Genomic DNA, 16,156 nt, shown 5'->3' with positions numbered 1-16,156 from the left:
CTACTACACTAATATTGCCTGCTCTCTTTTTAGTTTCAATGGGATTTCTCCTGTTTCTACTTGTAGTGCTTCTAGTCAAGTACCCTGTTGCTGCACCTGTGGTTAGCATTAGGGCTTCGTATTGCATTCTGTCGAGGCGGCTCAAAACACTATTTGAAGCTGAATAAAACGCCTCACAACCATAGTCTTTTTTTTATTTGATAAGTGATTTGTAGAGGTCTAGCCGAGTTTCCCTCAAGGTAACCCAAGATGTGCCGGACATTTCCCGTAATACGTTTATGTCTTTATGACATCTGTTTTCCAATTTATGTTGTTTGCCTTTTATGGTGAGATGGGGTATCGTAGCATCTTTACCCCTTCGTTTGAATAGAACTCCCACAGCTTTTTCACTTGAAAGGGTGAACCACCATTTATTGCACCATTGATCTACCCCGTCCAGGGCTGATTGGAGTTTTTTTCGGATTTTTTAAATATCTCTGTGTTTTACCCACATTGCTCCGTCAATAGGGTAGGACCATCCATTCCCATTAGCACCTTTTACAACAAGCATTGTCGCCTTTTTCGGCAAGCATGCTTTGCTAAAGACCTTTTCTACCCCCGATTCTTGTTTTATAGTTGTTAAATCAAGCTATTAGTCCTTGGATGGCATCTTCCATTTACCTGTGACAGAAAATTAAGGAGCGTATGAAACAGGATAAATTCGAATCTGGTCCTACTAACTTTCAAGGGTATTGAAAGCTTTGTCGTATATGCACAGAATTTATGATTATTTCACATGCTAGAATATACAAAAAAGAATGACCATTTTACACACATATATAGTACATGTTCATAGCTGCTTGAATAATCTTTCATTTCAAGACCCATGTTAACATATGCCACTTTGGAAACCAAATGATACATGTATATGTTTAAAACGTTTGTCATATCGACTTCGGATTTCTAGCCAGAACAAATTTAGGAAATACCCGGTACTGTGCTATTGTGTGATGTATTGTTACAGCAATCCTCTGAAGTTGGCAATCGTCTTGTCAGGAAACAATAAAGTAACTATATAAGGAGGAAGTCAGGAAACAATAAAGTAACTGTATATAAGGAGGAAGTCAGGAAACAATAAAGTAACTGTATATAAAGAGGAAGTCAGGAAACAATAAAGTAACTGTATATAAGGAGGAAGTCAGGAAACAATAAAGTAACTGTATATAAGGAGGAAGTCAGGAAACAATAAAGTAACTATATAAGGAGGAAGTCAGGAAACAATAAAGTAACTGTATATAAGGAGGAAGTCAGGAAACAATAAAGTAACTGTATATAAGGAGGAAGTCAGGAAACAATAAAGTAACTGTATATAAAGAGGAAGTCAGGAAACAATAAAGTAACTATATAAGGAGGAAGTCAGGAAACAATAAAGTAACTGTATATAAAGAGGAAGTCAGGAAACAATAAAGTAACTGTATATAAGGAGGAAGTCAGGAAACAATAAAGTAACTATATAAGGAGGAAGTCAGGAAACAATAAAGTAACTGTATATAAGGAGGAAGTCAGGAAACAATAAAGTAACTGTATATAAGGAGGAAGTCAGGAAACAATAAAGTAACTGTATATAAAGAGGAAGTCAGGAAACAATAAAGTAACTATATAAGGAGGAAGTCAGGAAACAATAAAGTAACTGTATATAAGGAGGAAGTCAGGAAACAATAAAGTAACTGTATATAAGGAGGAAGTCAGGAAACAATAAAGTAACTGTAAATAGGAGGAAGTCAGGAAACAATAAAGTAACTGTATATAAGGAGGAAGTCAGGAAACAATACAGTAACTGTATATAAGGAGGAAGTCAGGAAACAATACAGTAACTGTATATAAGGAGGAAGTCAGGAAACAATAAAGTAACTGTATATAAGGAGGAAGTCAGGAAACAATAAAGTAACTGTATATAAGGAGGAAGTCAGGAAACAATAAAGTAACTGTTTATAAGGAGGAAGTCAGGAAACAATAAAGTAACTGTATATAAGGAGGAAGTCAGGAAACAATAAAGTAACTGTATATAAGGAGGAAGTCAGGAAACAATAAAGTAACTGTATATAAGGAGGAAGTCAGGAAACAAAACAAAAATAACTGTATATAAGGAGGAAGTCAGGAAACAATAAAGTAACTGTATATAAGGAGGAAGTCAGGAAACAATAAAGTAACTGTGTATAAGGAGGAGTGAGTGAGTATGGTTTAACGTCGCTTTTAGCAATATTCCAGCAATATCACGACGGGGGACACCAGAAATGGGCTTCACACATTGTACCCATGTCGGGAATCGAACCCGGGTCTTCGGCGTGACGAGCGAACGCTTTAACCACTAGGCTACCCGACCGCCCTTATATAAGGAGGAAGTCAGGAAACAATAAAGTAACTGTATATAAGGAGGAAGTCAGGAAGCAAAACAAAAATAACTGTATATAAGGAGGAAGTCAGGAAACAATAAAGTAACTGTATATAAGGAGGAAGTCAGGAAACAATAAAGTAACTGTATATAAGGAGGAAGTCAGGAAACAATAAAGTAACTGTATATAAGGAGGAAGTCATGAAACAATAAAGTAACTGTATATAAGGAGGAAGTCAGGAAACAATAAAGTAACTGTATATAAGGAGGAAGTCAGGAAACAATAAAATAACTATATAAAGAGGAAGTCAGGAAACAATAAAGTAACTGTATATAAGGAGGAAGTCATGAAACAATAAAGTAACTGTATATAAGGAGGAAGTCAGGAAACATTAATGTAACTGTTTATAAGGAGGAAGTCAGGAAACAATAAAGTAACTGTATATAAGGAGGAAGTCAGGAAACAATAAAGTAACTGTATATAAGGAGGAAGTCAGGAAACAATAAAGTAACTGTTTATAAGGAGGAAGTCAGGAAACAATAAAGTAACTGCATATAAGGAGGAAGTCAGGAAACAATAAAGTAACTGTTTATAAGGAGGAAGTCAGGAAACAATAAAGTAACTGTATACAAGGAGGAAGGCAGGAACCAATAAAGTAACTGTATATAAGGAGGAAGTCAGGAAACAATAAAGTAACTGTATATAAGGAGGAAGTCAGGAAACAATAAAGTAACTGTATATAAGGAGGAAGTCAGGAAACAATAAAGTAACTGTATATAGGGAGGAAGTCAGGAAACAATAAAGTAACTGTATATAAGGAGGAAGTCAGGAAACAAAACAAAAATAACTGTATATAAGGAGGAAGTCAGGAAACAATAAAGTAACTGTATATAAGGAGGAAGTCAGGAAACAATAAAGTAACTGTATATAAGGAGGAAATTGGTGACTGGGACCTGTACTCAGAAAGATGCAGAGGACAGAGTTCAAATAAAGATCATTCATCTTAATTTTGTTGGGAATGACTGGACTGTAAATAAATGCCGCTTTACGTGGAATACCTAAGTCCTCAGAAGTCAGTTTAAACACGGTTCACTATAGACAACATATCACATCATTCGAATAAATCTACATCAGACTGATTGAAAATTGTTGAAAATGGAGTAGTGAAAAATGTCCTGTAATCAAATCATGGAACAACAATATGTAGATACATGTATACCCCGGGTAGGCTTGATGTCAGTATCCAGTATTCACCATACACATATATCTGGTCCCTTGTGTTTGTTCTGTATTCTTACAATGGTTATTGTATCTCATTCTCAAAAATTAAAGACATAAGAGAACTAAAATACAATTTTATTATCTATATCATATGACAGTTCAAATATGGTTATCGTTTCTTACATTCAAAACATTGAAGATCAAGAAAAACCTTGCCTTTCGTGAGTGAGTGAGTGAGTTGGGTTTAACACAGCTTTGAACAGTATTCCAAATATATCACGGCAAGTCAGCTTAATGTGGGAGGAAAGCCCAAAGTGATGCAGGTCTCTGAGCACTTCCAGTTGTATGTATACCTAGTACCTTTCCTCACACATCCAACATCTCACATAGCGATGATCACTTCTAGTTGTATGTATACCTAGTACCTTTCCTCACACATCCAACATCTCACATAGCGATGATCACTTCTAGTTGTATGTATACCCAGTACCTTTCCTCACACATCCAACATCTCACATAGCGATGATCACTTCTAGTTGTATGTATACCTAGTACCTTTCCTCACACATCCAACATCTCACATAGCGATGATCACTTCTGGTTGTATGTATACCCAGTACCTTTCCTCACACATCCAACATCTCACATAGCGATGATCACTTCTAGTTGTATGTATACCCAGTACCTTTCCTCACACATCCAACATCTCACATAGCGATGATCACTTCTAGTTGTATGTATACCCAGTACCTTTCCTCACACATCCAACATCTCACATAGCGATGATCACTTCTAGTTGTATGTATACCCAGTACCTTTCCTCACACATCCAACATCTCACATAGCGATGATCACTTCTAGTTGTATGTATACCTAGTACCTTTCCTCACACATCCAACATCTCACATAGCGATGATCACTTCTAGTTGTATGTATACCTAGTACCTTTCCTCACACATCCAACATCTCACATAGCGATGATCACTTCTAGTTGTATGTATACCCAGTACCTTTCCTCACACATCCAACATCTCACATAGCGATGATCACTTCTAGTTGTATGTATACCCAGTACCTTTCCTCACACATCCAACATCTCACATAGCGATGATCACTTCTAGTTGTATGTATACCCAGTACCTTTCCTCACACATCCAACATCTCACATAGTGATGATCACTTCTAGTTGTATGTATACTTAGTACCTTTCCTCACACATCCAACATCTCACATAGCGATGATCACTTCTAGTTGTATGTATACCTAGTACCTTTCCTCACACATCCAACATCTCACATAGCGATGATCACTTCTAGTTGTATGTATACCCAGTACCTTTCCTCACACATCCAACATCTCACATAGCGATGATCACTTCTAGTTGTATGTATACCCAGTACCTTTCCTCACACATCCAACATCTCACATAGCGATGATCACTTCTAGTTGTATGTATACCTAGTACCTTTCCTCACACATCCAACATCTCACATAGCGATGATCACTTCTAGTTGTATGTATACCTAGTACCTTTCCTCACACATCCAACATCTCACATAGCGATGATCACTTCTAGTTGTATGTATACCCAGTACCTTTCCTCACACATCCAACATCTCACATAGCGATGATCACTTCTAGTTGTATGTATACCCAGTACCTTTCCTCACACATCCAACATCTCACATAGCGATGATCACTTCTAGTTGTATGTATACACAGTACCTTTCCCTACACATCCAACATCTTGGTAAAGATACAGTGCAATCTGAACCAATTGTTCAACCAATTATGTATTTACCCTTCAATCCAATTGTATTGGTAATCTTTATTGACAAATAAATCATCGTATGTAGACATCAGTCAAGACATAGTGGCACTTCCTGTTTACATCATCGCCACTCACAATATCCAAGCAGTGACTTAACAAACTTGAGGCCAGAGCGGCACTTTGTTGCTTTTTAACTTTGAATGTAATATTATCACCCTAGTGTATTGCAATATATTGTGAGCAATTCAGTGACCATGTGCCACTCACTTAGCTGTTGATTTTTTATTGGTGCTTTGCCTAATAAGGAACATGTAAATGATTTGTCAATTACACATGTAATCACACTATACATAATTACAGCCTCAGAGAGCCTGCCATTACCTCACTTCGACCTTTGGTCCTGGTGAGCAGAAACACGCGAAATACACAGAAATCAGAACTTTCATTTGAACAGGTAGCAATGACCAAGAAAACGTCAGCAGCTACAGCGACCAGACGCGGTGGACTTCTGAGAGTCAGGATTCAATCGTATTCCATCACCTCGTCTTGCAGTGAAAGATTCTGATAATCCATCAATTTCTGCATGTTTGTTAACCATTTCTTCTATTAAAAACCTGAAGAAGAAAACAATTGTATTACTAATCTCCTAATCATCTATTACCAATTTGAATAAATGAACACATTCATTTTCATCTCATGGTGTAATAAACAATGGCTGTTTTGTAATACATAGAGAATACTACACTTAGTAAGGATAAGAATTTATGGATGAACAACTTCTACAATTAAGAGCGACATTTCGGTGTAGGTTCTAACACCATCACCAACCTCAAAGACTTCAAGATCAGGAAACTACAAGAAGCCATCAACATCAAAAGACTCCAGTCGTCAATCAACCGTGACCAAGCTAGGCTATTACACCCAGTACCCGTTCCGGTGTGCCATCAATTCATGAAAGACCCCAATCAGCCATAATCCTGTTGTTTATATTACTGGCTTCCTCCTTTGTTTATGTCACTGACTTCACTGATGATTGTCATCACTACCCTTGTGTGTACATAACAGGCTTCTCTACTCCAGTATAACAATATCTACTCTACTGCATAAACATTGCCTCCTACTTGTATATATACTTGTCAACCACACTCAGCAACCTTAATGACCTACTAAAGTAAAAACCTAAACCAAGCCTTAACCAAACATAAATCCACCCAGTTTCCCAATGGAAGGCCTAAACATTTTTCAATGGAATGCCAATCTGAACTTAAAGCTAAATTCAAAATAGATAAAGGTCCCCATGTAGCCTGTATTCAAGAAACCAAATTCTCACATAAAAAGTACTAAATTCAACCTACCAAATTATAACGCAGTAAGAACCGACAGGTCCAAAACCATCCCAGGCAGAACAGGAGGAGGTCTAATCATCTACGTTAGAGAGGATATTAACTACGAGGAAGTTAAAGTAAACACTCCCAATCTAGAAGCTAATGGAATATCCAAGTCACCATCAATAACCAAAATATAAAAATCATTAACATCTATCACTCAACACTTAAACCAATTAGAGATACAGACCTAGATATCCTTTACCAATTAGGAAATAAATCAACCATCTTCCTAGGAGACTTCAATGCCCATCATCCTACCTGGGGCATTGCAGATAAACTAGACAACCATGGACAACTAATATCAGAGTGGATCGAAAAAAATGACCTAATACTATTAAACAATAACCAACCAACTAGATACGACAAAATCCACCACACCATGTCGGCTATCGACTTAACAATATGTACGCCAGACTTAGCACAAAGTCTGATGTGGGATGTCCACCCAGTACCTCTAGGCAGCGACCACTTTCCCATAAATATAACCCTAGGAAATCTAAAAATACCAAATCAAACCCCTAAACAGGAACCTAAATTTCAGTACAAAAACGCCAACTGGGACAAATTCCAAGAATTATGCAACCAAGCTAATCTAAACGATTTAGAAACAAAAGACCCCGAAACATTCTGTCAAAACCTAACTAACTTCATAATCAACGCAGCCAAATCCGCAATCCCCTTCAAATCATCCAACCCAGGAAAACCCACTGTCCCTTGGTGGAATGAGGAAATACAGCTAACTAGACTAAAACGCAAATCAGCTTTCAACAGAGCTAAACGAGACCCCTCCCATCTCAAAACAGCCCATGAACTTAACCACCAAGTCCAAAACCTAGTTAAAACTGCTAAAACCAAAAACTGGAAAAAATTCTGTGAGGAGCTAAACCACCACACCGACGCTAGGAAGGTGTGGAGCAAAATTCACGCCATCAGAGGCATCAAACAGCACAAAAAAAGCCCCAATATAAACAACTCAACTAACCCCACCCAAAAGGCCAACAACCTAGCCAAACACTTCTCTAAAGTTAGTAGCAACAGTAACTTCAGTAAGAAATTCCAAGATAAACTAAAAAAAGAAACCAAATTCTCCAAAGAAAACAGACAAGACAACCTAGAAATAAACCAACCTTACACCATAGAAGAACTAAATCACGTACTAAACAATAGAAAAAAAGGAACAGCCCCTGGCCTAGACCTCACCTCTTACCAAATAATCAAACACTTACCTACCAAACTACTCCAAACTTTACTTAAACTATACAACCTAGTCTACCTAAATGGACAGGTCCCATCCTCATGGAAGGAAGCTCTAGCAATACCAATACCTAAACCAAATAAACCAGCAGATCAGGCTAACTCCTATAGGCCCATCTCCCTAACCTCAAATCTCCGCAAAATAATGGAACTTATGACTAAAAATAGGCTACAGCACTACCTAGACCAAAACAACATCATAAACCCCTACCAAAGCGGCTTCACTCCTGGCCGATCAACTCTCGATAACCTCGCCCGACTAGAACAGGATATAAAAACAGGACAGCTAAACAAGAAATACACCATAGGCATATTCCTCGACTGCTCTAAAGCTTTCGATATGGTATGGTACCATGGGCTAATACAAAAACTTTAAAAAATAGGACTAAAAGGACAAATAATAAACTTCATCCAAGATTTCCTAAACAATCGCAAAATAACCGTGGGTATAGACCATACGCTATCGGACCAGTGTCCCCTAGTAAATAACACTCCCCAGGGCAGCATCCTCAGCCCAACCCTCTTCAATATCATGATAAACGATCTCTTCGAGGGCTTATCCCCTAAACTAAACACTTCAAAATTCGCGGATGACGGAGCCCTATGGATCCGCACTAAAAGCATTAAAATGGCAGAAAACTTAATCCAAAAATCTCTAAATAAAATACAACAATGGGCAGACAAATGGGGCTTCTCCCTTAACTCAGATAAAACAACAGGAGTAGTGTTCAAACATAAAAACATGAAACCTGCCTACCCAATCCTCCAGCTAAACAACCAAACAATCAAATTCCAAAAACAAACCAAATTCTTAGGACTCATTTTCGATCAACACCTCACCTGGGAGGCTCACGTCCAAAACCTAAAAACTAGATGCAGCAAAGACCTTAACACACTAAGATGTCTCACCGGCTCTAACTGGTGAGCCTCCAAAGATACCCTCCTCTCACTCTTTACAGCACTAATTAGATCAAAACTAGACTACGGCTGCGCCATATACAATACCCTAAACAACTCTCTATCTAATAAACTTGACTCAATACAATACCAAGCCCTTAAACTAATTACACGCACCCAACATGGCACCTCCTACACCTCACTTCAGGCCCTTACAGGGGAAATGCCACTAAATCTACGCAGGGAACATCTAAGCCTTAATTTCTGGGCCGTGTCCCAAACAAACCCTCTCATCCAAAACTTAATTAACCAAAACATTAGCCCAAGAAACCAAGCTCTAGCTCGCAAACACCCCTTACTCACCCCAATATTCCAAAGAAAAACTAACTACCTCAATGAACACCAAACTCAAAATCTTAAACAAAACTGCAAAAAATCAAATATCTTCACCCCTAAACTCAAAATACATGTACCCAAAATAGACACAACGCTAGCTAACCAAATAAATAAACAAACCGACCCAAACATACCCGGTAGCTAAAACCACCACACTTGCATACATACACGAAAATTGGCCAAATTGGTGTCACATATACACTGACGGATCTTCAGACCCGATCTCCAACCACACAGGCTTCGGAGTCCATACCACACAACCAGTTATATCCACACAATCTTACCGACTCCCTAACAACCAATCTATATTTACGGCCAAACTGATGGGCATGGCCTCAGCCCTGCATAACCAACAATCTAAAAACAACAATAAAATCCTAATTCTCACCGACTCCCTTAGTGGACTACAAGCCCTCCAAAACAAAAATATTAAAAAACGACCTAAATTAATAAACCAAATACTTAAAAGCTCCAACGACCTAACAAAAGCAGGCAAACAAATAACCTTCTTGTGGATCCCCGCCCATGTAGGAATTTACGGCAACAAAAGCACAGATAAAGCAGCTAAATTATCTCTCAAAACACCAGAAATAAGCCTAAACTTACCCATCTCAAAATCAGAAATTAAAAGTGTAAACAAACAAAAAATAACCAAAAAATGGCATAATCAATATCAAAACTCAAATAGCCAAATCAAAAAAGTGCTAAGAAAACCACTTGCCAAACCTAAAATCCTACACCCCTCTATAAAAATTGACAGATTAATTACAAAACTCCAAACAGGACACACGAACCTAAACAACCACCTAAAAAAAACTTAAAAGACACACCACAGGCAACTGCCCCCACTGCAAACAACCCGAAACCACAGAACACGCACTCATCCACTGCACCCACTACCAAACACACAGAACCACACTACAAACCGACCTCAATCTAAATAAGGTTCCCACTCTAGATGAAATACTAAACCCTCAATATAAACTAGAAAACTTCAAGGCCCTAGGCGTATTCCTAATCAAAACAGACCTAATTAAGCGCATCTAAAAACTAATTAATCTACCAATCCAAAATCCAATAAACATACAAACACCCACCTCACCCGGCTCCCTTAGTTCCCTCCTCCACCCACCTTGGCATTCATTCCAAATTTAAAAATTCCCAAAATTCAATATAAGCAACCCCTAAAAGCCCCCTCTTGTGTTGCACACACCACTTTCACCCTTCTCGGAATACACTAAATGGTCTGGCCAGGCCCGTGTGCGAAATACGCTGCAGTCGGAAAGCGCACGTTAAATCTCCTATATCAGTCAGTCAGACTCTGTATATCACTTGCTTGATAATGGTGTTAGAACCTACACCGAAACGTCGCTCTTAATTGTAATAAAGAAGTTGTTCATGCATATATTCTTATCCTTACTTAGTACTCCAACTTCTAAATGCCTATCAAAGAAGTTAAAACTACACTTGTTGTTGTTAGATACCATTTTTACAAAAGACAAAACACAAAAGAAAGTTCATAAGTTTTGTAAAAATGGTATCTTACAAGTGCAAATCTGGTCTTTTAATTATTGAATATTCATATATCCCTAAACATTTGCATAATTATCATTTCTATGCATACTAAGTAAAATAGTGTACAATAATGGTAGTTCAAACGCTTGTCGACAGAACAGATGCAAAAACACTTCAGCAGTCAAACATCTCTGCTCTTGAATCTTGGACCTACACATTGAACTATCAACATATCAGTCAGATTCCTGTATGTATCATCTGACTTTACATCCTGTCATGACAATTTTGTGAAAGGTAAATGAGTGTGATGACAATAGAAGTATACCAACCAATACTAAAAGAAGTGCAAATCATGATTCTGCGTGTATTACTGTGTCAATGATGACTTTAAACAAAGGCCAAGTTCACCATCAGAATATAGACAGAAAACAATCAACATGGAATGTCACATGTTTTAAGGCCACACTTTCACAGAGACTTTGTCTGATGTATATCAGGAATGTTCAGTTCAAGTGAGTGGATCCAGCATTTGTTTTCATTCATAGACAATAAAACTATCGGAAACAGTGCCACAAAATAGGTTCTGTGCAGTGACAATAAAAACAATTGAGTACGATCAAATGTTTATTATATACAAGACATGGCATAAGATTCGGGGGCTGACTCGGTGTTGGAAAGGTAACTTACCCTGCGGGTAAGTATGTAATTTAGAGACCGTGCAGGTCAGTAGAAAGGGTGATACCCTGCAGGTAAGAGTGAAATGAAAATCAGTAGAAAGGGTGATACCCTGCGGGTATGAGTGAAAATGAAAATACTTTGGGGGCCGCAAGTCATATAATGATAGTTTACAGAATGATTGACTTGCAAAGCCCCTTCCGAGCCAGCCCCTTGGTGGAGATGGGGATGGATGGATGAAGGGTCGTAATGACAGCTGAGAGAACATAGGAAACAAGCTGAACGACATTGAGGCTCTTGTTGTTAATATAGATAAATAGATAAACAAAATGGCGTCACATACGTAGTACTGAGCATGCTCTGTAGAAAAAATATTGCATTCTGGGATAGAAAATAGTAACTTCATACAGAGAAGAAATGTGATCGTTCACGGACAATTCTGAATGATAAATGACAACTGGAAATAAAGGGAAAAACCTAACGTAGGTGACAAATATATACTTCTGTTGTGTAGACATCAATGTTAAGAATAGGTGAAAGGCTATGTTGATCACTGTACAAACAAAAATATAAAATCAACACTTTGTGCAGTGACAACAAAAACAATTGAGTATGATCATATTTATTATATACAAGGCATGGCATAAGATTCGGGGGCTGACTCGGTGTTGGAAAGGTAACTTACCCTGCAGGTAAGTAGTATATAGAGGCAGCCCTGCTGGTTGCATAAGTAAATTTGAAATATATATGAAAATGACTTAGAACCCTGCGGGTAGATTTAAAAAGTTTATACCAGATAAGAAAGGTTGCCCAGTGGGCAATGTAATTTAGAGAACCTGCGGGTCAGTAGAAAGGGTGATACCCTGCGGGTAAGAGTGAAAATGAAAATACTTTGGGGGCCGCAAGCCATATAATGATAGTTTACAGAATGATTGACTTGCAAAGCCCAAAGCGAGGTAAAAACCGAGAGCCCCCAAAGTGATAAGAAAAGTATAAAATGAGTGATATAAGACAATATTGTTAAATATAATACATAAGAGAATTAAAAACTGAATCCAATGAGTTATCCAGGTAATGTCACAGAACAAGAATGAACAGTGTCAGGAAGCACTGATGAGTGTTAGTTTCACCGATAGGAATAACAGTTCAGTCATGTGGGTTGAGGCATTAGAAGCAGAATTATGTAAGTCACAACACACGTTGGTCAAGCCTCTAATGGAAGAAAGAGTCACTCATAGAATAATGCTCGTTGGGCTTTCCTTAGTGTCTCTTCTGGTGTTCTGATGTATCTGGTGAAACAGTCTGAATTCCACCTGCCCAATGTTTAAATCAAATGATCTTCCACACTGGCACTAGCAGCTGTAGTTGCTGCACCAATGCTGAATGAATGTCCAGAATAAGCACTGGATTCTAAGCCTGCCCTGGTGACAGCAATGTTCAACCGGGACAAGAAGACAGTTCTAGTAGCAGCTCTAGAGTTGATTCCACGAAAGAGGATCACTGGGTCTTGCTCCGTTCAACTTCCTAACTTGAAGCCATGTCATAAGGGTCATGTAAGGACACACAGTCTTCGATGTAACAACAACGCTAGTTGCACACCCTTTCTGAAGGGATCTGTTTTGGAAGCTTTTAAGGTTAAGATGCACTTATGTTGTGTCTGTTCAAATTGCACATCGCTCACTGTTAGATAGACATCTGGATCAAACGACGAGGCACAAGTAAATTCTCCACGTGGGAGAAATCCAAAATAGGCAGTTATGCACATACATTGCATAGCCAGATCGTTTTAATGTCAAAACACACCTGCTCGTAATTGAGCCACTAGTTCACATAAAACACTGTAAGTAATAGGCAAGCGCTTCTTTGTAGATGTTGATTGCATTTTCTTGTAACCTCTTTGTTCTGAAGTGTCCGGGAACAGTGTCCGGGAACAAGTGTCATGTTCCTGGACACAGTAGTCTATTCATAGGTACACAACAGCTTCGTGGAAAGCGTTAAAGTTGGCATGCAGCACATGCTTCTTGCTTTATGAGCGTAAAATCCGCATGCTCTGCAAACAGTGTATACAGTTGGCTTCTGGCGTTCATATGTGCAAGTAGTAAATGGATATCTCTCTCTAAGTTACAAAATAGTGAATTAGAATAGTACAGAAATAGAATAGAATAGAAATAGTTGAGAGAGTTACCCATTTACATTGTTATCATACGCTAATCAAACGGCAACTTCATTTTAAGTTTCAAATCCATTTCATTTTAACTTATTACATTTTCATTGTTTAGTTGATTAGAAGGGGATTTCACGTTTAGTTGATTGCAAGGTAAGTTCATTTTTAGTTAATCTGAGTTTAGTCTTCCACTGCGAACCACTCTTAATTTTAAAAGTCTGTAGTCTGTGTACAGCTCCTGAAGATACATCGTCAAAAAGGGTCTTGACACCAGCTTGGAGGTACATGAACTTGATACCGGCCAGATTGTCCATGTGAAGTGCCTTGACACCTCGTACAAACATGTAAGAATGGGCAGTTGTGTCGAGTACATCCAAAGTCATTAAAAATTGTTACATACTTCTCGTCCCTGATTCATAACACGTGGACGGCCCCTTGAGTCGGTCTGATGATTGATCTGTTGTTATGAGTCCCAGGTATTATTAGGCAGTTGTCTGTTTGGGTCTGCCACATTTTGACACGATTCTGTGTTGTGGGTAATGCTATGGCTAACATTACAAGCACGAGATGGAGGCCAGATGAAACTCTTGTCCATAGTCTCTGATCGGGTATATCCCACCTAATGCCGGTGCCTTCCTCAGGAAAGGCTGCCACTCTTGCCGCGAACAATCTATTGGTAATCATAGTGGGCTGTCCCACCATAGTGGCCAAATCAATCACTGTCTGTTCATGGCCGTCCAGTTGACATCGTTTCTCTGCATTGCCAGCACAGCATATATCCTTGTATATTCCAAATGCCTTAATGAATTCTCCAAGTGTTAATGAGCGATTAATCCTTGGTTCATCACGTAAGTGGCAAGTCTGTCCATCAAAGTCTGACACTTTCCTGGTTTGGCAGAAGAAGCAAGGCTGAATTGATATATTTACCTTGTTGTATCCTCATTTTTGGAGTGGATGAAATGTGTGTATGTGTGGCCGTGAATCCGAGGGTACGTCCCTGTGTAGCTGTCTGGGAACATCACTACTTGCTCCTGTGGCTTGTCTTGACTCCTCTCTGGGGTTGTCGTTGTCACTGGTGGTGGTAAATGTTCGTGTAGGAGGTTGTAATTGTTATCCAAAGTTCATGACGATAGACTTCAATTCGGCGATCTCTCTTTGTAATGAAAACACTGTCACTGTATTTTCTGTGGCACTAGCAGAATTTATCAGAGCAAAATCCTGTCAATTGTCTCTCTGTAGCGGCACATCACCGCCTTGATCTTGACTGACTGGAGCTGGTTGAGAGATCGTAGCGGTTGTGACCGTGCTGTTGGTGCCTGTCATCACCCTCAGATTTTCATTGTAGATCTGCATTAATGTCCGTCTGGACCAGGAAGTGGGCACATTGACACCCATGTCTGTCAGACGTGTCAAATATCAGCTGCTGTCAAATATGGAGAGCTTCTGTTTATATTCCTGCGAGAGGAAACTGCTTCGCCACGATCGTCACCATTGTTGTTTTCATGCAGGTCAGAGGTCGTATGCTGGTTAACCCTTCGTGTTGATTGAGGTCTGGCTTTAGATCGTCGTCTATCAGCCTTTGTTACGATAGCAACAAACAGTTGTACTGCATAACATCACAGGATGGCAAAGGATTGTTGTAGATTTTCCTTGGATGGCCGTGATTCGAAATGACAGCTGAGAGAACAATGGATACAACCTGAACGACATCGAGGCTCTTGTTGTTAATATAGATAAACAAAATGATGTCACATCTGTAGTACTGAGCATGCTCTGTAGAAAAAATATTGCATTCTGGGAAGTTCTGGTGCCAGTACCTGGTCGCGGTAAGCAGCAGCATTGAGGTTGCCACGGATGACAAGAAGCCTGGAACGTGCATTGCCACAGAAAGCACCCCACACCATGACACTTCCACCTCGAAATCTGTCAACTTTCTGTACACAACACTGGGCGTAACGTTCATGACGGTGCCTCCACACCCTCGACCTACCATCAGCAAATCGAAGATTTAATCGGGATTCATCACTGAAGACGACTTGATTCCAATTCCTCTGAGTCCATCGTAAGTGTCGCTGTGCCCACAATTGACGTTGACGTCTGTGTAATTGAGTCAGAATCGGCCCGCAGTATTGCCATCGTGCTTGAAGGTGAGCAGTTCTCAGACGGTTTCGAACAGTTTGCGCACCCAGTCTACCCCTAAACGGTTCATTTCTGGTTGATGTACCCGTCAAACATCGGTTACGGAGGTGACATAAGACAATCTGACGATCCTCTGCATGTGACGTCACACGTGGTCGACCTGGCCGAGGTTGATCAGCGGTGGTACCCGTTTGCTGTAGAGGCGTCTGTAAATCATAAACAGTCTGTCAACTACAACCCATCGTCCTTGCGACTTCAGCCACGGACGTTCCCGTCTGCAACATGCTGATGGCAAGTTCACGTTGCACATTTGAAAGGCGTGGCATGACAAATGGCCGTAAAGACTTTTGTTTTCTTGTGTTTT

General features: G+C 39.3%; 1 protein-coding gene across 6 annotated transcripts in view; it reads right to left on the bottom strand.

Annotated features, from left to right (window-relative positions):
* The window catches only part of LOC124114450 (ras-related protein Rab-7L1-like), a 213,495-nt gene that overhangs the window by 59,057 nt on the left and 138,282 nt on the right, over positions 1-16,156 (bottom strand). For 4 of the 6 annotated variants that reach the window (XM_048401492.1, XM_048401493.1, XM_048401491.1 and 1 more), the window contains one exon: positions 3,714-5,978. The exons of the other annotated variants lie outside the window; for them this stretch is intronic. In XM_048401492.1, coding sequence (XP_048257449.1) covers positions 5,840-5,978 — 139 coding nt within the window. In that variant the 3' untranslated portion in view covers positions 3,714-5,839. Of the gene's footprint in view, positions 1-3,713; positions 5,979-16,156 lie in introns of those variants that run through there. 6 annotated transcript variants of the gene reach the window in all.

This window comes from Haliotis rufescens, unplaced genomic scaffold, assembly GCF_023055435.1.
Source record: "Haliotis rufescens isolate VD_foot unplaced genomic scaffold, xgHalRufe1.0.p SCAF_22, whole genome shotgun sequence".
NCBI classification, from domain to species: Eukaryota; Metazoa; Mollusca; class Gastropoda; order Lepetellida; family Haliotidae; genus Haliotis; species Haliotis rufescens.
This window is presented reverse-complemented; position numbering and strand designations above follow the sequence as displayed.